The following is a 25,080-nucleotide window of genomic DNA, read 5'->3' as shown; positions in this document are numbered from 1 at the left end:
CTTCATGGTATCTGCTAGAGAGGAAGTGTTAGACATAACGCTTTGCTCTAGTAGAATTAGTCACGATCTGACCAATTGGCATGTGTCAGAAGAAGAATCTTTATCTGACCATCGCTACATCTTTTTTGAACATTTAAAGGTTACTTCGCAAACATCGCGTTTCAGGAATCCCCTGTCAACAAACTGGGATCTTTTTACTGATTTGGTTGCGGTTAAATTTCATGGATACTCACCATCCATTGACACTCCATGTGATTTAGATGATGCCGTTGATACTACAACGACCTTCATCATGAAAGCTTTTGAAGAAGTATGCCCTCTACGGTCTGTGAAGATCACAAGAGGAACCCCTTGGTGGAACTCTGATCGGGCGAAACTCAAGAAACAATGTAAAAAGAGTTGGAACAGACGACGTTCGGCTGATTCGGAGGCTTTCAGGTTGGCTCGCAAGGCCTACAGGAAAGCTCTCCGGTCTGCTGAGCGATCCGGCTGGAAAAACCTTTGTACAAAAGTTTCCAGTTTGAGTGCAGTCAGTCGGTTAAACAAAATCCTTGCGAAATCTAAGGATTTCCGAGTGAACGAACTTCGTTTGCCAAATGGCGATCTGACTTACTCTGATGAGGAAGTTCTGGAATGCTTATTCAGCACACACTTCCCTGGATGTGTGGATATTACATCTTCGGATGAACCTGATGTCTTTTCTTGTAGTTATGATTCTTTAGCTTCGGCTCGGAGTGTCATAACTTTAGAATCGATTGAATGGGCACTTAATAGCTTTGCTCCTTTCAAATCTCCTGGAGCAGATGGGATTTATCCTATTTTGCTTCAGAAGGGATTTGATTATTTCAAACATGTTTTGAAACAACTACTTGTTTGGGGCTGTCCATTTATTACGTAAGGGAATTTTTACGATTTTTCGACACCCCCTCCCCCCCCCCTTGTAAGATTTTTTGTATGAGAACCCAAATATTTTTGTATGGCGCGTAAGATTTCTCAAACCCCCCCTCCCCCCATAAACCCTTACGTAATTAATGGACAGCCCCTTTGCAGTTTTGCTACAGGGTATATTCCCAAATCCTGGCGGGATATTACTGTAAAGTTTATTCCGAAAGTGGGTCGTGCGTCGTATGAAGAAGCAAAGAGTGTCAGACCTATCAGTTTGACCTCTTTTCTTCTGAAATGCTTAGAACGCATTGTGGACCATCACATCCGTGATGTTCATCTGGCCAACGTGCCTCTTCATGTGAACCAACATGCCTACCAATCTGATAAGTCCACTGTGACTCTTTTACACAAGGTTGTTTACGATATCGAGAAAGCATTCGTTCAAAAGCTTGGGTTTTGGGTGTTTTCTTAGATATCGAGGGTGCCTTTGACAATGTGCCTTTCGATGCCATATTGGAAGCCGCACGGAGTCATGGTATATCTCCAATGATTTCCAATTGGATTCACCAAATGCTCAAAAACCGTCATCTCGCGACATTGCGTCAAGCGGCGAATTGAGGAAATTGAGTGTTTGTGGATGCCCCCAAAGGGGAGTCTTATCACCACTTTTGTGGAATCTCGTAGCAGATACGCTATTAAGGGAACTCAATAATAGCGGTTTTTTTACTTATGGTTTTGCCGACGGCTATCTAACATTGTTAGTCGCTATGTGCATCAGCCAGCACCCTTTTCGACCTGATGCAAAACGCTCTCCAGGTAGTTGAGGGTTGGTGTCGCCAAAATGGCCTTTCGGAAAATCCGAGTAAAACATCTATTGTTCTTTTCTCGGAAAAGCGAAACCGTAATAGTGTTCGACCTTTACGTCTCTTTGATTCTGAAATCAATGTGACTGAACAGGTAAAGTACGTTGGAGTCATACACACTTAAATTAAATCGCCGACCTCAGCAAACGGATTGCCGAGAATCCAACAGCCGAGAATCCGGTAAAAATTTTTACTGAATATCGGTAAAAATTTTACCGAGATGTCGTTGAAACTTTGCCGAGATCTCGGTAATCCAACTTTTTACCGAGATCTCGGCAAAGTTCACCGGTTTACCGAAATCTCGGTAAAAATTTTACCGAGAATCAGTAAATATTTTACCGAGATATCAGCTGTTGGATTCTCGGTAAACCGTTTACCGAGATCAATTTCTGAATTTAAGTGTGTACTTGATTCCAAGCTTTCCTGGACACCTCATGTTGAGTTCAGAATCATGAAAGCTTGTATGGCCTTCGGGTAATGCCGGCGAACCTTTGGTACAACTTAGGGTCTAAAACCCAAGTTGTACATCAAATGGATCTACACAACTGTTGTTCGTCCAATATTGGCCTATGGATGTCTTGTGTGGTGGCAAAAGGTCGATTCTCAGTCCAATCAAAATTAGGCCATCTCCAAAGGATGTGCTTAATGGCGATGTCTGGAGCGTGCTCTTCAACTCCTACGGCAGTGCTTGAAGTTCTCTTTGACGTTTCCCCAATACACATTCATCTCAAACAGGAAGCACTTTCTTGCACTTACCGCCTATGGATACTGGGTTTACTAGAGAAAACTCCTGTGAACCGCAGTTCAACACACACCTCGTTGTTTCCACTTTTGGGGAATGGGACAAAGTTGTCCTTGCTCCAAGTGATCTTACAATTGCTTGTAATTTTCCATATAGGACATTTTCCACGAAATTTCCTTCCCGGGAAGAGTGAACATCTGGAGAGAAGTATAGCAGACGGCATTGTATGTTACACTGATGGTTTCCTTTTCGAAGGTCGAGCAGGTGCTGGTGTTTATTCTCTTGAGCTAAGGCTGCATCAGTCTTATTCACTTGGTAGACACTGCACCGTTTTTCAGGCCGAAATCTTTGCTCTTATGCGCGGAGTACAATCAGCACTTCAGCAGCACGTAATGGGCAAAGTAATATACTTCTGTTCAGATAGCCATGCTGCTATTAAAGCACTTGCTTCGGCCAACTCCAGGTCGAAGAGAGTTATCGCTTGTCGAACTCAAATCGAGGAGCTGAATTCAGCAAACGCTGTTCACCTTGTATGGGTACCTGGTCATTCTTCCATCGCTGGAAATGAACTGGCTGATGAGTTAGCTCGCAATGGATCATCACATGACTTCATTGGCCCTGAGCCAGCTATTCCGGTATCCAAGTGTTGGGTGAAGCTTCAGATTCACACCTGGGCTGCCACTCAACACAGACAATACTGGAATAGTTTGGAGTCATGTCGTCAAACCAAATTGTATTGTACTGAGCCATCTCCAAGGGTGGCGAAGTATCTTACAAATCTGTCAAAGCAGAATTGGGTGCTTTAGGTGGTATCTGCACAGATTCGGACACGCAGGCTCCCCCGCATGTCCGGAGTGTGCAGACTGCGACGAGACCGCGGAGCATGTGCTCTTTAAATGTCCACGTTTCGTGGAGCAAAGGTCGAGTATGCAGGAGGTATGCGGTAGAGATATCACGCCTGACAACATTGTTGAAAGGATGTGTATGGGGGCGGACAAGTGGGACTCCGTTACTTCCACGGTTTCTCGAATCGTACTTGAACTACAGAGTAAATGGCGAGCCGAACAACAGCTAGTTGAGTTGGCCCCCCTTCCCCATCCAGGAGCTTGAGTTCAACGGGTAGTCTAAGTACTAGCCAGGACCCGAGCCTCCAGGGGAGAGTGAACAACTTAAGGCGGTAGCTGGTGGAACGCTTACTATTAGAGTGTACTCATGTACGGTCCCCCCCTTCTCGAAGTCATCCCTAACGGGCGTACCGCGAAGGTAAGGAAGAGAGAGAATGAGTTTTTAGTGGGTCGATCCCCACATCACCCGAGGAACCACCTCTTGGGTATCTGTTGCAGATTTTCTCATTCTATAAAAAAAAAAAAAAAAAAAAAAAAAAGAATTGCAGCATTCTGGTCAAAGCATTGATTGGCCACTGCCGACTCAGCTATCACATGGCGAATATTCAGCAAGCTGATTCATTTGCATGAGATAGCTGTGAATCTGATTATGGAACTTCGTATCATTTGATATGTAACGCAACTGCGTTTCCGAGTATTCGGTAAACACTTATTAAGTGAAACATACTTCAGAGACCTAAACATTCAGGATATTCTGTTGTTCTTAACCCGCTGTGGTAAAGAGCTATAGGCTCTCTTTCGCTTTATGCGTTATTACAGTTCCCTTTTCAGGACGCTTTTTGAACCCATTGTGGTACGCTTGTGCATTAGTACCCTCTTCCAGGGTATTTTTTCCTATTTCTCTACCTGTCCATATCCCCATCCAAATCCTTTTTCCTTCCTTTTCCCTCAGGTAGATGATGAAATAGGCTGTTATTTTGGCGATGGCACAAATGTCCCAAATGGAGGATAACGTGCCTCTGGAGCCGGCCTTCTGATACCTGATACCTGATACGACACTAGACAATGGACTAGCATGCAACGCCCAGTGGCACAGCCGAAAAGTTTTCCTGACAGCTGCGGCGGGAATCCAGCCCACGTTCCTCAGCACGATGCGACTAAGTTCTTGGTGACACTAGCCGCACGGCCACGAAGCTAGTTTTTGCACCAGTAGTCAAGCAGGTATCCTTGCTTGCTCTCCTCACTATGGTCCACTGCACGAATTTGTGCTGGCCTGCTTACTGTCACTGAAAGTTTGACGTTTGAGCGACACCGCTCAAACGTCAAATTTCGTGTGGGAGTAAGCAAGCCGGTATAAATTCGTGCAGTAATCCATAGCAAGCCGATGTGAAATGGTTGCCAAGCACGCAGACGTGAAGACTGCATATTTGCATGGTGTATTGGACGAAACAATATACACTACCCGCCATAAATATGGAATCGCATCGCCTAGTATTGCAACACCCCAGTTGAATATTGCAGCACCCCCAGAAAGTTTGGCATCACCTGAAGACTTCATCACTTTCTGAACTGTATCTCAAAAACCGTATCCCCTGCATATTTTAGACCTTCAGCAAAGTTGATCAGAAGACCTATGGCTATAAAATGGTGGTATGTTTAGTGCGTAATTCCGCCGCTATGTGGCGCCAGTTAAATGCATGGCGCCAGTTAAATGCGAAGTACTTTGACATGGTTTATCTCATGATTCTGACCACCTAGAACGTTCGTGTCTTCAGCAAAGTTAATCAGACGGTCTATGACTATCAAATGGTGGTAAGTTTGGTGCGTAATTCCGCCGCTAGGTGGCGCCAGTGTGCATTTAAAACGAAGTATTTTGGCATGGTTTTTCTCATGATTCTGACCACCTAGAAAGTTCGTGTCTTCAGCAAAGTTAATCAGACGGTCTATGACTATCAAATGGTGGTAAGTTTAGTGCGTATTTCCGCCGCTAGGTGGCGCCAGTGTGCATTTAAAACGAAGTACTTTGGCATGGTTTATCTCATGATTCTGACCACCTAGAATGTTCGTGTCTTCAGCAAAGTTAATGACTATCAAATGGTGGTAAGTTTGGTGCGCAATTCCGCCGCTAGGTGGCGCCAGTGTGCATTCAAAACGAAGTATTTTGGCATGGTTTTTCTCATGATTCTGACCATCTAGAAAGTTCGTGTCTTCAGCAAAGTTAATCAGACGGTCTATGACTATCAAATGGTGGTAAGTTTAGTGCGTAATTCCGCCGCAAGATGGCGCCAGTGTGCATTTAAAACGAAGTACTTTGACATGGTTTATCTCATGATTCTGACCACCTAGAAAGTTCATGTCTTCAGCAAAGTTAATCAGACGGACTATGACTATCAAATGATGTTAAGTTTAGTGCGTAATTCCGCCGCTAGGTGGCGCCAGTGTACATTTAAAACGAAGTACTTTGACATGGATTATCTCATGATTTTGACCACCTAGAAAGTTCTTGTCTTCAGCAAAGTTGGTCAGCCGGTCTATAGCTATCAAATGGTAGTAAGTTTAGTGCGTCATTCCGCCGCTATGAGGTGCCAGTGTGCATTTGCAACGAAGTACTTTGACAAGGTTTATCTCATGATTCTGACCACCTAGAATGTTCTTGTCTTCGGCAAAGTTTATCAGACGGTCTATGACTATCAAATGGTGGTAAATAGTGAGTAATTCCGCCGCTATGTGACGCCCGTGTGCATTTAAAACGAAGTACTTTGACATGGTTTATCTCATGATTCTGATCCCCTAGGCCATACACCGCAGTTTGTCTCGCCGCCGGTTTTTATTGTTCGCGCCGGTGATCAGTGCACAAACAAAATTAATGTTGCATTCCTTCAAGGATTCCTCTTGAAATTTTTTCGGGGATTTCTCCTGATACGCTATCGTGGATTTCTCTTAAAATTCCTTCGGGGTTTCCTCCTGGAATTTCTTCGATGATTTTTTTTAGAATTCCTACGGAGATTCCTCCTTGATTTCCTCCAGGGATTCCTCATAGAATTCATCCAGGAGTCCTCCTGGAATTTCTTCGGGGATTTCTCCTAGAGTTTCTTCGTAGATTTCTTCTGAACTTCCTATGGGGTTTCCTCTTCCCCCTGGGATTCCTGCAGGGATTTCTCCTGTAATTTCTTCGGAGATTTCTCTTGAAATTTCTTCAGGATATCCTTCTGGAATGCCGTCGAAGTATTCATTCTGGACTTCCTTCAGGGATTCCTTCGGAGATTTCTCCTTGAATTCTTTCGGAGATTTCTTTTGGAGTTCCTTCGGGGTCTCCTTTTCGAGTTGCTTTGGAGATTTCTCCTGGAATTATTTCGGGGATTGATCCTCCAGTTCTTTCGGAAATTCCTGCTGAACTTCCTTCAAGGATTCCTCTTGAAATTTCTTCGGGGATTCATCCTGACATTCCGTCAGGGATTCCCTCTGGAATTTCTACGGGAACTCCTCCAACAATTACTTCGGAGGTTCTTCCTGGATTTCCTTTGGAGTTTCCTCTTGGAATTTCTGTTGTGATTCCTCTTCGAATTTCTTCGGAGATTGCTCCAGAAATTTCTCATTGAATTCCTCCGGGGATTCTTCTGGAATTCATTCGGGGATTCCTCTTCGAATTCCTTCGGTGATTCCTTCTACAATTCCCTCACGAATTTCTCCTGGAACTCTTTCAGAGGATATTTTTCGTTGATCCGTTATTGAAATCCTTTGGAGATTCTTACCCGAATTCCCTTGGAAGTTCTCACTGGAGTCCTGCTGGAATTTCTTTGTATGTAATTGCTGGAATTCACGCAGGATTATTTTCGGAATTGCTCTTGAAATTTCTGCGGGGATTCCTCCTGAAATGCCTTCGGGGATCCCCCCTAAAATTCCTTCGAAGATTCCTTTTCAATTTTATCCACGGGTTTCTCATGAAATTTCTTCGAGGATTCCTCGAATTTTTTTTTTCGATGGTTCGTCCTAGAAGTCTTTTGAGGATTCCTTCACGAATTACTTTGAAAAATTCTTACTGGAATTTCTTTGGCGATTCCTCCATGGATTCCTCCTGAAATTCTTTCGGGGATTCCTCTTGATATTCCGTCGTGGATTCCACCGGGAATTCCTTCGGGGTATCCTCTTAGAGTTCCTTCGGGGATTTGTCTTGGAATTCCTTCGTGGATTCCTGCTGGACTTTGAAGTTTCCTCTTGGAATTCCTGTGGTGATTCCTCTTTTATTTTTTTCGGAGATTCCTCCTGGAATTCCTTGAATTCTCCATGGAATTCCTCCTGAAATTCCTTCAGGGTTTCCTTCTTGAATTCCTTTGGAAATTCTTTCTAGATTTCGTGGATTTTTCCTAGAGTTCCTTCGAGGATTCCTTCTTGAATTTTTTCGGGGATTCCTTCTGACTTCCTATGGAAATTCCTCTTGGGGGTTTCCTCTTAAAAAACCTTTGAGGATTCCGCTCGAAATTCCTTTAGAAGTTCTTTCGGTGGCTCCTCTTGGGATTTCTGCATAAATTTCTCCTGTAATTTCTTTGGAGATTCCTTCGAAGATTCCTTCTGGAATTCCTGCGGGGATTCCTCTTAGTATTCCTTCGGGGATTCCTCCTAGAATTCTCTCAGGGATTTCTCCTGGAATTCCTCCAGAAATACCTCTAAGGTAATTTTTGTTGATTCCTCTTAGAATTCCTTTGGGGACTCTTTTCCTAATTTTCTTCTAAACTCCCACTTGAATTCTTTTGAGGTTTCCTGCTGGAAAATCTTTCGGAATTTCTCCTGGATATTTTTCGTTGATTCCTCCTAGAAATCCTTGCTTAAAGGATTCCTTCTCGAATTCCCTTAGAAATTTCCTCTGGAATTCCTTCGAGGATTTCTGCTGTAAAACCCTTAGGATTTCTTCTTGAATTCATTTATGGAATCCTCCTGGATTTCCTTCTGGAATTCCTCGAAAATTTCAATCATGGATTCCTTTAGAAGTTTCTAAGAGAACTGAACCACGAGAGATTTCTACAGTAGTTCCTTCAGGATTTCATACAGCAGTTCCTGCAGAGATAAGCCCAGAATTTTCTTCATGGATTTCTCCAGTTTCTTTAAAGGTTCCTCCTGGAATTCCTTCTGAGATTCCTCCCTGAGGAAACGAGATTCCTTCCCTCTAAATAAATGAAACAAAAACTGTAGCAAAATCTCTATTGTATTGCCTTCAATTGCAATGCAGTATTGAAACATGAACTACACTAAGGATCCGGGTAATGTCATAATACTTCTAATCACTGGTCGCAGCGACGGATCTGAACAGGACTTTTAAAAGGTATTCATTCAATCAATAGTTTATGTCATCAATGGTCATGAAATAGCTCAGACTACAAATTCTAAAGCGTAATGGTCAAATTTTGGTCACGCCGGTTCACGCCGCCGAAAGCTGCCAAAAATGGCCCTCACGCTACCACCGAGAAAAATATAGTCGGCACACAGGTAGGTCTAGGTGGTCAGAATCATGATATAAACCATGTCGAAGTACTTTGTTGTAAATGCACACTGGCGCCACATAGTGGCGGAATTACGCACTAAACTTATCACCATTTGATAGCCATAGACCGCCTAACAAACTTGGCTGAAGACACGAACTTTCTAGGTGGTCAGAATCTTGAGATAAACCATGTCAAAGTATTTCATTTTAAATTCACACTGGCGACACATAGCGGCGGAATTACGCACTAAACTTACTACCATTTGATAGCCATAGACCTTATGATCAACATTTCTGAAGACACGAACATTCTAGGTGGTCAGAATCATGAGATAAACCATGTCAAAGTACTTTGTTTTAAATGCACACTGGCGCCACCTAGCGGCGGAATTACGCACTAAACTTACCACCATTTGATAGCCATGGACCTTCTGATCAACATTGCTGAAGCCACGAACATTCTAGGTGGTCAGAATCTTGAGATAAACCATGTCAAAGTACTTCGTTGTAAATGCACACTAGTGCCACATAGTGGCGGAATTACGCACTAAAATTACCACCATTTGATAGCCATGGACCTTCTGATCAACATTGCTGAAGACACGAACATTCTAGGTGGTCAGAATCTTGAGATAAACCATGTCAAAGTACTTCGTTGTAAATGCGCACTAGCGCCATATAGCGGCGGAATTACGTACCAAACATGTCACCATTTGAAGGTCATAAACCTGCTGAACAACTTTGCCGAAGGTCTAAACTTTGCAGAGCGTACGGTTTATAAGATATAGTTTAGTAAATCATAAGGTTTTCAGGTGATGCCAAACTTTTTGGGGTGCTGCAATATTCAATTGGGGTGTTGCAATACTAGACGATGCGATTCCATATTTATGGCGGGTAGTGTACATGAAGCAGCCGAACATGTACCATTCAGGGAGCGAACGTTGTCTGCCGTCTCAAGAAAAGCAGTTACGGAAGCAATCAGCTCGTGTGTGGAACCAACGAATTGATGGTGTGTTCAAGTCAATGCAGTTCGTACCCATGCTTGTATGTATAGATAAAGGACAACAATGTGAGCTTCATTCTGATCTACGTAGATAACGTCCTCATTGCCACGCAAACCGAAGAATTCAAACAGATTTTCGAAGTGTTGCAGAAAAACTTTACCATGACGAACCTGGGTGATATCAATCATTTCTTGGGGATCGAAATCACATGCAAGTCAGGAAATTACATCTTGTATCAGAAACAGTACATCCGAAAGTTAGCTGAACGGTTCGTCCTCCAGTATGCAAAACCATCGAAAATTCCGTTGGACTCTGCGTACCTACAGAAGAAGGAGGAGGAGGATTGCCAACTACCAAACAACAACCAATACCTCAGTTTAATAGGAGGTCTGCTGTATTTAGCCGTGAATTCGAGGCCAGATGTATCAGCAAGTGTGTCCATCCTGGCACAGAAGTCTTCCAGCGCTACTCAACGATACTAGCAAGAAGCAAAGAGGATTCCTCGCTATCTCAACAGCACCAGTAGCCATCAATTACATCTTGGATCGGCCTCAACTGGACTAGAAATGTTTGTAGATGCAGACTGGGCAAGTAATCATTGGGACCGAAAATCGAATTCCGGATACCTGGTACGTTTCGGAGGAGGATAAGCTGGGCATCGAGGAAACAAAGCTGCATGTCGCTATCATCAACTGAAGCGGAATTCGCTGCATTGACGGATGGATGCCAGCAGCTCAGCTGGATAAAGAATCTATTACACAATTTCGGCGATGATGTTTCAAGCCCGGTACCTACATATGGGGACAATCAAAGCTGTATAAAATTAGTAGAAGGAGACTAAATTGACACTACAAGGGAGCATCCATTAAGTACGTCACGCTAAAATTGGGAATTTTCAACCCCCCCTCCCCCCTTCGTACGGGTTTTTCCTATACTCAATACATTGCTTGTCACACTTTTACAACCCCCCCCCCCCTCCCACCTTGGACCGTGACGTACTTAATGGATGGCCCCCAATAGAAGATTGGAATTCGACCAGATCTTGCCGAGAAGGAGTGTTGAAGAATAGAGCGTCAACATGCAGAAGTTTATTTAACCCTCGTTTGGCATATAGGGTAATTTTTGACCCAAAATGTACACTATGTCCGCGAGCTGCTGCCAACGTGATGCAAAAGAAATGTTAACATAGTAGTTTGACTTTCCTAACAGACATCATAGTAGTCTTAGTTAATAGTTTGACATAATAAAAACGTTATTCCTGTTCCAACCACTGTACGTAGTAGGAGTAGGCGGGGCAATATGGACACCCTAAGGTTTTTGCCAACTTTACCTGGCAAGATGTCAAAAAAGTTTAGTTTTTTGATACATGTCTCCTTTTAAAGTCTATTTAGCATCTATTGCATAAGAATGCTCACGAAGAAAAAATATTTATCCTCTTCAAATAATGTTTTGAAAAATGTAAGTTTTTCATGACCGTCTTCAAGCATACGGGGCAGAATGTACACCCCCATGGGGCAATATGGACACCATGAGACTTTTACGATTTTCGTACATTATTTACACCTATAAAGTCATTTCATTACAAAACAACTATTATGGATGAATAATACGCCGAAGTGGTTCATTTTTGTTCAGTTCATTTAAATTCAGGCTGTTTTGGATAAAGCTTCGTTTTTGTCGGCATGTACAGCAGTGCCTAGAACAACAATTTTCCACTGCTGTCGTTTTTTGACCAATTTGTTTCGCCCTATGTCTATTATAGTGAACATTTAACCGAAAATATAGGGTGGGGCGGGGCAAGATGGGTCGCGGGGCAAGATGGGTCAGGGCCATTTTCGGGCGCATTACTCATGTTTTGATTATGTTAATAATTTTGTTAGATGACCAGCATGAATATACAAAAGTTTGGGGCATTGATTGAAAAATTATACACTCTCATTGGAAATAAAAAATAAAATGGTTTTTTGCCATTTTTCTTATGCGATACATTCCATATATTCTCCATATAAACGGCCGCGGGGCAAAATGGGTCACCTTCAATTTTGAACGTATTTTTGGAGCATTCAAAAGTTATTTATTTTTTATTACAAGACTATCTCATAAATGACTTCAATCAAGCGGAATGAACGCTCAAAATTATAACATAAAATTATGATAATTTTTTAGTAAAAACATCGATTTTCAAGTCGCCTCAGGACCACTCAAATCGTAAAGTTTTTTATATTCCAAATAAATTTATAAAATGTTTACTAGTAGCTCTTGTTTACTCAGTATGGATATGGAGCATATTTGAATGCGGAACAAATCTTATATTTTGACGTTTTTCGTTGAGAAAATGTTAATTACTTAAAAGGTGACCCATCTTGCCCCGCACTTTTTTCACGGCACAAAATCGATCACTTTTTAAAACTGCTTGTTTAACATCATATTTTGTATTTAATGAACTTTTTATCGACTTTTAGCATAGCTAACTAGTGTATTAAAGAGTAGCGGACGAATGCAAACCAATCCGATTTGTATTTACGAAGTTATGGTGATCCATCCTTATGCGACCCATCTTGCCCCGCCCCACCCTACTGAAATCGAATAATTTGGTTGGTTTGTGATTTAGGTTATATTTTTCCCTTGCCGTTTCTTTCAAAAAGGTGAGTGTCCATTTTGCCCCGGCAGCAGAAGATATTTACAAACTTGATTTTTGATATAATAAAGAAGAAAATATAAACATGTTAAGCATGTACACTGTGGTGCATAATTGATCGGACAAACGCCGATTTTCATACAAAATGGCCAAGTTTGAGATGCTGTAACTATGGTTTGCTTTGTTGGATTGAGCTCAGTTTTTGACACGGAACTACAAATATGCTGAATTTTGTGTATACAAAGTATAAAATGTTTTCGTTCACAGGTCTGGGCGTGGCAAGGCGTTGAAAAAATTGCAAAAGTGATCGGACAGCGGCACGCGTGTAAATCAAAGGGGTACCGCTGTCCGATCACTTTTGCAATATTTTCAACGCCTTGCCACGCCCAGACCTGTGAACGAAAACATTTTATACTTTGTATACACAAAATTCAGCATATTTGTAGTTCCGTGTCAAAAATTGAGCTCAATCCAACAAAGCAAACCATATTTACAGCATCTTAAACTTGGCCATTTTGTATGAAAATCGGCGTTTTTACGATCAATTATGCACCACAGTGTAGATACAGCAAAACTACTTGCATGTGTTCTAGAAATATCAGGTTTTAATCGACCTGCAATAAATTAATCACTAAATCTTATTTTAGATGGTGTGAAAATTATAATTTCCATGCACAAAAAACGAAGGACGCAACTTTTTCGTGTAAAATCAAGTATAATTTTAATTTCGAATGTTTATTTCCTGAAACTACGTTATAGACAAATGGACTATATTCTCCATTCATTAAAAGTTAAAAAAAAATCGCATATTTCAAAATATTGAGGGTGTCCATTCTGCCCAGGGTGTCCATATTGCCCCGCCTACCCCTAAGAACAACAACAAAGCACACATGAATTCGGTTCGTGAATAAATAAGTTATATTTCTAGTAATCGCGTTGTGTTTTACTCGGCCCCGTATCCGGTTCCCACACACCTAAAAGTGTAATGTTTCACGAAGCCTTAAAAGTGGCGTTTTAAAACGGCCTTATTGTCAAGCTTATTTCGATGATTTATCAAGAATTAAATAATTGCTTAAAGAAAGACGTCATGTTTTGAATTTGTATTTCCAATTTTACAATTGGTTTTGATTGGTGCGCGAAAGAGTTTCAAGTTCGATGTTTATTGATTCTTTTTGTATATTCTGCTCAATTAGTAGCTCAAGCTTTTCCTCAACGGACTGATTTAGTTTTAGTTGCTGTTCAAGCTGCACGACCTAATTCTGCATTAAATTTTGTGAAGAGAGTACACTGAATCTGACTTGATCGAGTCGAGGTTGCGCTGCGGCATGTGCATTAGCGTGGGTCATCGGAACCGTTTTCTCAGATCAAAGCTTTTTTGGTTCCATTTCGGGTCCTGAGCATCTGTGCAAAATTTGAGCACGATCAGTTGCGTCTACACTTTGCGCATTGCAATTGAAATTTGTATGGGATTTTGTACGGGAAAACAAACTTTTTTGAATTTTTGTCATAAGTTGAAAAAGTTTGTCTGAAACTTTTGAACCGATAATGCAGAATTATACCCTAGGATGTACTGAAAACTTTTTCGAAGACCGTAAAACGATCCGATGCTTGTAAAAAAAGTAATATGTAACAAACCGCATGCATGTGTTTAAGCAGAGAAGAGAAGGGCATCTCAGAACAAACCGAACACACGAAAAGTGATAAATTTTAGACGATTTATTTTGTTTCTACCCATTTCGTTTCCATCGTGTATAAACGTCAAAACAACTGCATGGCTCAAAGTGATTGTTTATTTCAGGTATAATCAAAATTAATTAACAGATGAATTATCTTATTCTTCGAAATTTTGTTTCATTGAGAGCATATCAATTGTTGTTTCGACCACTATTGCAATAATATGGTGCACGTACCAAAGATGTTTTTTGCAATTGCAGGCTATTATAAAGCATAATAATGGTGTTTTAACATTTTTTCTTGATTATCATAACGGTTTCATACATATTCCCATCACTATTGTATCGCGTACCCTGTTTACGGTTTTAAGAGATAGGCAACTTTGACTGTGTCCCCAAAATACATTCTAGTTAAACACATTTTTTTTGCGAATCAGTTTTTGAATTGGTGTACCTGCCTCCGAAATACTTTGCTTTGTCGTGTCAACACGGTTGAAATTTTCCGTGTAAAAAGTGTGGCTTCAACCGCTAGGTGTCGCGACCAACAGCATGAAATATTTATCAATTTCTGACTCGGGAGATGGCCTTCTCTTCTCTGGTTTAAGTTTTAACATGTAAAGGAATAACAATAGCAACAAAATCATCTTGTACCGACTTTTCGAACCCTCTAAGCAGATTACACTCATTCGAACAAAATCATGCTGTTTCGTCAAGCAATGTCAACGCTGTAACTTTTTTCGTAAGCATCAGATCACTTCGTGGTCTTCGACAAAGTTTTTGTTTCCATATTATCGGTTATATGGCTTAAAAAAAATGAGCTTCTCATGAGAGAAATGCAAAAAAGTATGTTTTCCCATGTAAAATTCCATACAAACTTCAAACGCGATGCGCAAAACGTAGACATAACCGATTTTGCACACTTATTTGGGTCCTGAAATGGGACATAAAATGCTTTGATCTGATGGGATGCTATCAAATTTTCCATTTTTTCATATAACGGATGACCCACTCTAATGTGCATAGCTTCCTCATACGATAGATTGAAATCTATTTTTGTGCGAACTTCTGATTCCTGGTCGTAGTTATGCCGCATTGACGATTGCTCGGTCTATGTCCGCCTTCACAGTTTCGACGAAACGGTTCGTTCTTACATACTTCTCTTGCTTTGTGACCCTAAGAACCGGGGAGGATTGAGTTTTTTTCGGGGTGACCATAATCGAAGCATTTGAAACACAGTTGCGGATTTGGGTATGGTCTAGTTGTAACTCGGGTGAGCCCAACTGTGACAACTGACAACCACTGAACCACTGGGCTTGTTAAAAGTCAAGATAAGCGTAGCCGTGTTTGTCTTGTTACTCTTTAAAATCTTGCGGACTGCGATGCCTCCCTGATGTTCCAGTCCAGTTGCAATTCCCGTTTCACTCTTGTGGATGAGATCGAACGTCGATATCACGCATCGGCTTACATTCAGCTTTGGATGTAACTTCATCTCGACGTCGGTGCCGTCGAACAGCAACTCAAATGAGTTGTATAATAAACATTAGGCAAGTAGGTATTTTTCATTTTGCAACTCATTTCAGTTGCATAATGAACCGGAACGGAAAAGCTGGTCATTATGATACTGAAATGAGTAGTATAAAATAGAAGTTATGATACTGAATCGCATAAAATCCTTCTTGAGCCAACCCGAAACTCCTTAAACGTCCTATGAAATCCCCCTGAACGCCCCCAAACCTTCCAACAAAAGATCCTTCTTCACGAGTTTCTGCAGAGGTTCCTCCAGGTATTCCTCCTGTGTTTCCTTCTGAAACTCAATCATGGATACTCTCAGAAATTCCCCCAAGATATGCTTCAAAAAAAAAGTCCCCAGGGATTCAAAGATTTTACAAAGAATTTTACTTTTAGTGCCTCCAGGAATTTCTCTAGAAAATGCCCAAAAGATTCTTCTAGGAAATCTTCTAGGTATTCCACCAGGGAAACCTTTAATCACAGACAAACAGACATAACACTCTTCTAAACAGCTTGGCACATGCATTTAACGATTAATTCAAATTTCATTTGATTTGCGCGATCCTTCCACCAGATGCGCTAGTGTTCGATCGTTTTGACGTTTGCCAGTGTACTAGAGTGGGTCATCGTTTATGTGGAAAAATGTAAAATTCAATGGTATCCCATCAGATCAAAGCTTTTTTGATCCCATTTCAGGACCCAAATTAGTGTGCAAAATTTGGGCACGATCGGTTATGTCTACGTTTTGCGCATCGCGTTTGAAGTTTGTATGGGGTTTTACATGAGAAAACACACTTTTTTGCATTTCTCTCATAACAAGCTCGAATTTTTATAAAACCATGTAACGGATAAAGTGAAAACATAGCCTAGGGTGTCCTGAAAAACTTTGTCGAAGACCGCGAAGTGATCTGATGCTTATGAAAAAAGTTATAGCGTTGGTATTGCTTGGCGAAACAGCATGATTTTGTTGCTATTGTTATTCCTTTACATGTTAAAAAATAACCACATGCATGCGGTTCGTTGGTTATAACTATTTTCACAAGCTTAGGATCGCTTTGCGGTCTTCAACAAAGTTTTTCAGAACATCCTAGGCTATCATTTTACAGTATCGGTTAAAAAGTTTCAGACAAACTTTTCAACTTATGACAAAAATGCAAAAAAGTATGTTTTCCCATACAATATCCCATACAAATTTCAATTGCAATGCGCAAAGCGTAGACGCAACCGATCGTGCTCAAATTTTGCACACATACTCAAGACCCGAAACGGAACCAAAAAAGCTTTGATCTGAGAAAACGGTTCCGATGACCCACACTAGTGTACACGTTGCTGAATGATGCAAACGAAAATTACATGCGATTTGTGCAGTAGTGTGCGTGTTAGCAAACGTCAAATCGAAATCCATCATGGCCGACAGTGTCTCACGCGGTTATATCAACAGGTGGCAGTGTGCTCATGAAAAAGACACCGGGCAAAAGTTTTTGATGAATTTCCAAATTTTACAATTGGTTTTGATTGGTGCGCGAAAGAGTTTCAAGTTCGATGTTTATTGATTCTTTTTGTATATTCTGCTCAATTAGTAGCTCAAGCTTTTCCTCAACGGACTGATTTAGTTTTAGTTGCTGTTCAAGCTGCACGACCTAATTCTGCATTAAATTTTGTGAAGAGAGTACACTGAATCTGACTTGATCGAGTCGAGGTTGCGCTGCGGCATGTGCATTAGCGTGGGTCATCGGAACCGTTTTCTCAGATCAAAGCTTTTTTGGTTCCATTTCGGGTCCTGAGCATCTGTGCAAAATTTGAGCACGATCAGTTGCGTCTACACTTTGCGCATTGCAATTGAAATTTGTATGGGATTTTGTACGGGAAAACAAACTTTTTTGAATTTTTGTCATAAGTTGAAAAAGTTTGTCTGAAACTTTTGAACCGATAATGCAGAATTATACCCTAGGATGTACTGAAAACTTTTTCGAAGACCGTAAAACGATCCGATGCTTGTAAAAAAAGTAATATGTAACAAACCGCATGCATGTGTTTAAGCAGAGAAGAGAAGGGCATCTCAGAACAAACCGAACACACGAAAAGTGATAAATTTTAGACGATTTATTTTGTTTCTACCCATTTCGTTTCCATCGTGTATAAACGTCAAAACAACTGCATGGCTCAAAGTGATTGTTTATTTCAGGTATAATCAAAATTAATTAACAGATGAATTATCTTATTCTTCGAAATTTTGTTTCATTGAGAGCATATCAATTGTTGTTTCGACCACTATTGCAATAATATGGTGCACGTACCAAAGATGTTTTTTGCAATTGCAGGCTATTATAAAGCATAATAATGGTGTTTTAACATTTTTTCTTGATTATCATAACGGTTTCATACATATTCCCATCACTATTGTATCGCGTACCCTGTTTACGGTTTTAAGAGATAGGCAACTTTGACTGTGTCCCCAAAATACATTCTAGTTAAACACATTTTTTTTGCGAATCAGTTTTTGAATTGGTGTACCTGCCTCCGAAATACTTTGCTTTGTCGTGTCAACACGGTTGAAATTTTCCGTGTAAAAAGTGTGGCTTCAACCGCTAGGTGTCGCGACCAACAGCATGAAATATTTATCAATTTCTGACTCGGGAGATGGCCTTCTCTTCTCTGGTTTAAGTTTTAACATGTAAAGGAATAACAATAGCAACAAAATCATCTTGTACCGACTTTTCGAACCCTCTAAGCAGATTACACTCATTCGAACAAAATCATGCTGTTTCGTCAAGCAATGTCAACGCTGTAACTTTTTTCGTAAGCATCAGATCACTTCGTGGTCTTCGACAAAGTTTTTGTTTCCATATTATCGGTTATATGGCTTAAAAAAAATGAGCTTCTCATGAGAGAAATGCAAAAAAGTATGTTTTCCCATGTAAAATTCCATACAAACTTCAAACGCGATGCGCAAAACGTAGACATAACCGATTTTGCACACTTATTTGGGTCCTGAAATGGGACATAAAATGCTTTGATCTGATGGGATGCTATCAAATTTTCCATTTTTTCATATAACGGATGACCCACTCTAATGTGCATAGCTTCCTCATACGATAGATTGAAATCTATTTTTGTGCGAACTTCTGATTCCTGGTCGTAGTTATGCCGCATTGACGATTGCTCGGTCTATGTCCGCCTTCACAGTTTCGACGAAACGGTTCGTTCTTACATACTTCTCTTGCTTTGTGACCCTAAGAACCGGGGAGGATTGAGTTTTTTTCGGGGTGACCATAATCGAAGCATTTGAAACACAGTTGCGGATTTGGGTATGGTCTAGTTGTAACTCGGGTGAGCCCAACTGTGACAACTGACAACCACTGAACCACTGGGCTTGTTAAAAGTCAAGATAAGCGTAGCCGTGTTTGTCTTGTTACTCTTTAAAATCTTGCGGACTGCGATGCCTCCCTGATGTTCCAGTCCAGTTGCAATTCCCGTTTCACTCTTGTGGATGAGATCGAACGTCGATATCACGCATCGGCTTACATTCAGCTTTGGATGTAACTTCATCTCGACGTCGGTGCCGTCGAACAGCAACTCAAATGAGTTGTATAATAAACATTAGGCAAGTAGGTATTTTTCATTTTGCAACTCATTTCAGTTGCATAATGAACCGGAACGGAAAAGCTGGTCATTATGATACTGAAATGAGTAGTATAAAATAGAAGTTATGATACTGAATCGCATAAAATCCTTCTTGAGCCAACCCGAAACTCCTTAAACGTCCTATGAAATCCCCCTGAACGCCCCCAAACCTTCCAACAAAAGATCCTTCTTCACGAGTTTCTGCAGAGGTTCCTCCAGGTATTCCTCCTGTGTTTCCTTCTGAAACTCAATCATGGATACTCTCAGAAATTCCCCCAAGATATGCTTCAAAAAAAAAGTCCCCAGGGATTCAAAGATTTTACAAAGAATTTTACTTTTAGTGCCTCCAGGAATTTCTCTAGAAAATGCCCAAAAGATTCTTCTAGGAAATCTTCTAGGTATTCCACCAGGGAAACCTTTAATCACAGACAAACAGACATAACACTCTTCTAAACAGCTTGGCACATGCATTTAACGATTAATTCAAATTTCATTTGATTTGCGCGATCCTTCCACCAGATGCGCTAGTGTTCGATCGTTTTGACGTTTGCCAGTGTACTAGAGTGGGTCATCGTTTATGTGGAAAAATGTAAAATTCAATGGTATCCCATCAGATCAAAGCTTTTTTGATCCCATTTCAGGACCCAAATTAGTGTGCAAAATTTGGGCACGATCGGTTATGTCTACGTTTTGCGCATCGCGTTTGAAGTTTGTATGGGGTTTTACATGAGAAAACACACTTTTTTGCATTTCTCTCATAACAAGCTCGAATTTTTATAAAACCATGTAACGGATAAAGTGAAAACATAGCCTAGGGTGTCCTGAAAAACTTTGTCGAAGACCGCGAAGTGATCTGATGCTTATGAAAAAAGTTATAGCGTTGGTATTGCTTGGCGAAACAGCATGATTTTGTTGCTATTGTTATTCCTTTACATGTTAAAAAATAACCACATGCATGCGGTTCGTTGGTTATAACTATTTTCACAAGCTTAGGATCGCTTTGCGGTCTTCAACAAAGTTTTTCAGAACATCCTAGGCTATCATTTTACAGTATCGGTTAAAAAGTTTCAGACAAACTTTTCAACTTATGACAAAAATGCAAAAAAGTATGTTTTCCCATACAATATCCCATACAAATTTCAATTGCAATGCGCAAAGCGTAGACGCAACCGATCGTGCTCAAATTTTGCACACATACTCAAGACCCGAAACGGAACCAAAAAAGCTTTGATCTGAGAAAACGGTTCCGATGACCCACACTAGTGTACACGTTGCTGAATGATGCAAACGAAAATTACATGCGATTTGTGCAGTAGTGTGCGTGTTAGCAAACGTCAAATCGAAATCCATCATGGCCGACAGTGTCTCACGCGGTTATATCAACAGGTGGCAGTGTGCTCATGAAAAAGACACCGGGCAAAAGTTTTTGATGAATTTCCTTTAAGAGTTACGTCTGTTTGTCTGTGCTTTAATTCACAGATTCTTGCAAGAATTCCTTTACATGTTACTGCAGGAGGTCCCGTAGCGATTCTTCTAGAAATCACTGTAGAGATACTCTTGCAGTTCCTTCTGTAATTTCTTCAGTGATTTTTACAGGAAATTCCCCAGAGGCCCTCCTTCTGAGATTGCCCTGGTGTTTCCTTCATAAATTCCACCAGAAATTTAAATTGGGATATCTCCAAGAATTCCTGAGAAAATTTCTCAAAAAAAAAAAAAAAATAGGCGGATTCCTCCTGGAATTCATACAGGAATGTTTTCATGTGATTCATTCACAAATTTCTTTACAAATTTCACATAAAATCAACCTAATAATTCCTTCAGGGGTATATTTTGGGAATTTCTCCCGGAGTTATTTTCTATAATTCCTCCAGCGGTTTCCCCAGTTATTCCTCCATGGATACCTTCAGGAATTCCTTCATAAATTCCTCTATTAAGAATTATTCCTTGGTATTTCACCTGGAATAGCTCAAAACTCATCTTGAGAGGTTTTTTTTTTCATGGGTTCTCTCAGAAGATTCTCCAGAGTTTCCTTCATAAATTCCTCCAGGGATTTGTTCTTATTTTTCCTGGGGCTCCTTCAGAAATTCTTCTGGGATTCTTCCAGGGATTCTCACAGAAATTCCTTCGGAATCACTTCCAATAATTATTCTTTGACATACCTTTAGAAATCCATCCAGGAACGTCACTAAAATATTCTAGGAATTCCTGAATTTCTCAAGAAACTCTCCAGAAGATTATTCCGGTCTTTCAGGTATACCTTCAGAAATTTCTTCAGAGATTAGTTCAAGAGTTTCTCCAAAACTTTTTCCCTTAAATTTCTGCAGGAATTTCTAAAGAAATTCGTTCAACAATTCCATTAGGGATTCTCGCGGAGTTACTTTAGAATATCTAGGATTTTTTCATAAACTTCTCCAGAGATCCTTTTAGACCGTAGACTGAGGAATTCTCTGCATCAACACAATTGTCTCGGGAAAAGATATTTGTTAGTACACGGGTTCCCAAGCGGTGGTCCGCGGCCCCCTGGGGGGCCGTGAAGCCTGTCCAGGGGGGCCGCGATGTTACCAAAAAAATGTTAAATCTTCTACTTTGTTCTACTTTGTGCAAATTGTATCAATTTTAAATTTTGTTTACCGCCACCCTCAACAGCCACAATTAAAGGAACAAATTTTCAGTATTAAACGCCTTCAGAAGAAAAAAGTTTTCGGCTGCGCCGCTATTTTTCAATTACGACTTAAATTTTATGTTCATGACACCAGTCTTTACGAAATGTGAGTGTTGAATAAAAAAACGTATCATTGATCGTCGAAAATCCCTCCCACAATAGTTTTCGTTACTGTACCCAAAAAAATTGGTTTCGTTCATTTAATTGATATATTTTTTTTTTTTTTTCTAAAAGTTTTTGTTGGGCCCCAGAGGTTTTGACAATTCTTAAAGGGGGTCGCCACCTGAAAAAGGTTGGGAACCCCTGTGTTAGTAGAATAGGGTACAGTTTCGATCATGACGGCACCTTTAGTTGATGAAACGATACGCGTTATTCAAGTGTTGACCAATAATGATTAGAGTTTATCCAGTCGCGACAAAGTGACAAATCCTTTGATTGTGTCGTGAATTTTTGTAACAATTGCACCGAAAAAGTTAAAGGCAGAGCGCCTATTGCACTACCTGGTCTACTTTGCATTATTGATTCTTCATGAGCGTTGACTCGTAGTGCTTTTCACAATCATTGATGAAGATAAGGCTGTTGGACAAGTTTTCAGAACCCGCGATAACACACTTGGAATTTCCAATCTTGCAAACGGTGTACAAATAAAACGAAAAACCCCGCCAATAAGTATTTAAATGCATAAATGGTACGCCATACGGGAACACATAGGACAAATGAATATGACTATGGTTATCTCCAATGAACTAGTTGCCACCAACTGGGAAATGTAACTATGTTTTATATGGACACAAATTCCTTGATTGTTAAACAGAAAGGTAGAAGTGTAGCAGGGGCATCACAAATCACACAACACAAGTAGGTAGGCATCAGTATGACTTTTGGATGGTCGAGAATGAGAATTTAGCAGAACCATCATGCACATAGATTTATAGCCGTTTGGAGTTACTGCGGGCGATGCCCAGGATGGTACTTACCGTGCCAATGGATCAGCGACTTGATCAGCTCGCATCCGTCCAGCTTGTTGTTGTTGTCGGAATCGTGCATCTTGAAGTAGTGGAACTGCAGCTCCTGTTCGCTCATTTTGCTCGTGTCGATCGGCACGTCCATGTGTTCCGCAATGTGCCTGAAATGTAGAAGTGGGAATTCGATAAAATGGCATTCTACAGATCAGAATTGCACAATTCAAACGTACGCTTTTTCCTGTTGGATGTTATTGGCATTCAGCACCTGCTGGGGCTGCCCGTGGTGCTGGGGGGCACCGTGTTGTGGCGGCTGTTGGTGATGCTGCTGTTGAACCGGCACTTGCTGCTGTTGTTGGTACTGCGGCTGAACCGGAACCTGTTGTTGCTGGTACTGGGGCTGTTGCTGTTGCTAAAAGAACGCCCGAAGAAAAGAAATTACGTTAACACAATTTCAAGGTCAACCAGCGGAAACCGGTTCTCGGGTGGAAAGTTACATAGTGTTGTTGCGGTGGTGCCTGTTGAGGAGGATGCTGATTGTACTGCGGCGGGGGAGGCTGATACTGTTGCTGGGGTTGCTGCTGCTCCAAGCGGAAGCGGATGAAACGAAAGCATAGGTAATGAAACAAACACACACAAAATGCCAAAACGCAAAAAAAATCCCTGATCCGTACTTACATAATGACCGGGATTCACTCCGGGGGCCACACGCTGACCGAGCGCCACTGTCGCAAGCAGCAGCGTCGTCAAGGTTAGCAGAGCAATCTGTTTCATAATTTTCCCGTTTCGTCGGCGCTTGCCTTCGCGTTGAACTTTCACTTTCCACACACTCGACACCTTTCAACGGTGTTCACTCCTATTCCTTCCGACGGTGTCGTCCTCCGGTGTGTTCCAGGATTTGTCTAGCGGGAATAACGCAAACTTGCAATTTAAAGGTCCACAGGTTGTTGAAAACGCAACTTTTTGGGGAGGCGGGGAGCTGCTTACCTGGAACGTGTACTGCTTGTCTGGCTCTCGGCTGAAATATCCACGTAGGTATGTTGTTGCGGTCGTCGTCGTCGTCGTCTGTCCGCTGATGTGCACAAGCAAGTTTGGCGTTTTTGACAACCGAACGAATGTTTACGCCCGCGAAAGGGGAGGGGGAGACGTCGAGCATTTTGGGTGTCGTGGGTCGGTCAAGTTTGTGTTGCCCTGGTTGGGGAGTGGAACTCACGAGTTCCAAGCGTTTAAGGTGAAACTTTGCACAGGTCCAGTTTATTATTATTATTGTACGTGCAGTTGAATCCCGGAATTTTCGACTAGCGAAGTTGGATTTTTCTCCAAATCCGTGCGTCGGACCTAACTTCGGAAGTGGTGCGCTGTATAGCGGACAAGGTTTACTATACAGCGCACCACTTCCGAAGTTAGGTCCGACGCATGGATTTGGAGAAAAATCCAACTTCGCTAGTCAAAAACTCCGATTTTCAACTAAATTGAGAATAATTTATTTTAAGGACCCTTTAACTGAATGGAAGTCATTCGGGTCCGCACAGGTCCAGTATGGATCGACTCCATTCAAGTAGGGGCCAAATATTATGTTTCCAGTTCAAAACCGAATTAGCGACATTTTTTCTTTTACTTGCGCTGCTTTTGCCTTGCGTTAAACACTATGTCGGAAGTGGGGCGCTGTATTGTACACCTGGTATTCTATACAGCGCCCCACTTTCGACATAGTCTATAACGCAAGGCAAAAGCAGCGGAAGTAAAAGAAAAAATGTCGCTAATTCGGTTTTGAACTGGAAACACAATATTTCCGCTTAAATTTTATAACCTTCAACACCTATTTGTAGGTAGTTTGTCTAAATCTTAAATATATGAAGTATGTGGTTAACCTTCCGTAACTCGCGCGGTTGGCCACCACCGTCAGTACCACGCTAATGCTGAGTACAAAAAGCGAGAATTTGTAATCATGTTGTACAAAATACAACAGCATGATCGCTCGAGGGTTAACCAGACGTAATGCCTGGTTTAGACGGTGCAAGTGACTTGATTCCAGTCAGTTGAAAATGCCCAATTGAATTCGAATTGAACGTGTAAACACCACCGTTCATCTCACTTGAGCAACTGACTTGACTTGAACGAAAGTTGAACATGTTGAACTTTTCCTTTCAAGTCAAACGAAATCATCTCACTTTCCCGTCTGAACCCGCGATTCATG

At 41.2% G+C, this 25,080-nt stretch overlaps 1 protein-coding gene across 7 annotated transcripts in view; it reads right to left on the bottom strand.

Annotated features, from left to right (window-relative positions):
- The window catches only part of LOC109402431 (multiple coagulation factor deficiency protein 2 homolog), a 29,160-nt gene extending 5,131 nt beyond the window's left edge, over positions 1–24,029 (bottom strand). For 4 of the 7 annotated variants that reach the window (XM_019675113.3, XM_019675114.3, XM_019675110.3 and 1 more), the window contains exons 1-5: positions 23,871–24,029; positions 23,562–23,785; positions 23,381–23,467; positions 23,117–23,295; positions 22,899–23,047 (exon numbers count right to left, since the gene is read on the bottom strand). In XM_019675113.3, the coding sequence (XP_019530658.2) occupies positions 22,899–23,047; positions 23,117–23,295; positions 23,381–23,467; positions 23,562–23,657 (511 nt within the window). In that variant the 5' untranslated portion in view covers positions 23,658–23,785; positions 23,871–24,029. Of the gene's footprint in view, positions 1–22,898; positions 23,048–23,116; positions 23,296–23,380; positions 23,468–23,561; positions 23,805–23,870 lie in introns of all 7 variants that reach the window. The other 3 variants (XM_062847126.1, XM_062847125.1, XM_019675116.3) reach the window with 3 other exon arrangements.
- Positions 24,030–25,080: the final 1,051 nt, after the last annotated feature.

The sequence above is a fragment of the Aedes albopictus genome, chromosome 1 (genome assembly GCF_035046485.1).
Source record: "Aedes albopictus strain Foshan chromosome 1, AalbF5, whole genome shotgun sequence".
In the NCBI taxonomy this organism is placed as follows: Eukaryota; Metazoa; Arthropoda; class Insecta; order Diptera; family Culicidae; genus Aedes; species Aedes albopictus.
The sequence above is the reverse complement of the archived record's forward strand: the minus strand, read 5'-3'. Positions and strand labels throughout refer to the sequence as shown.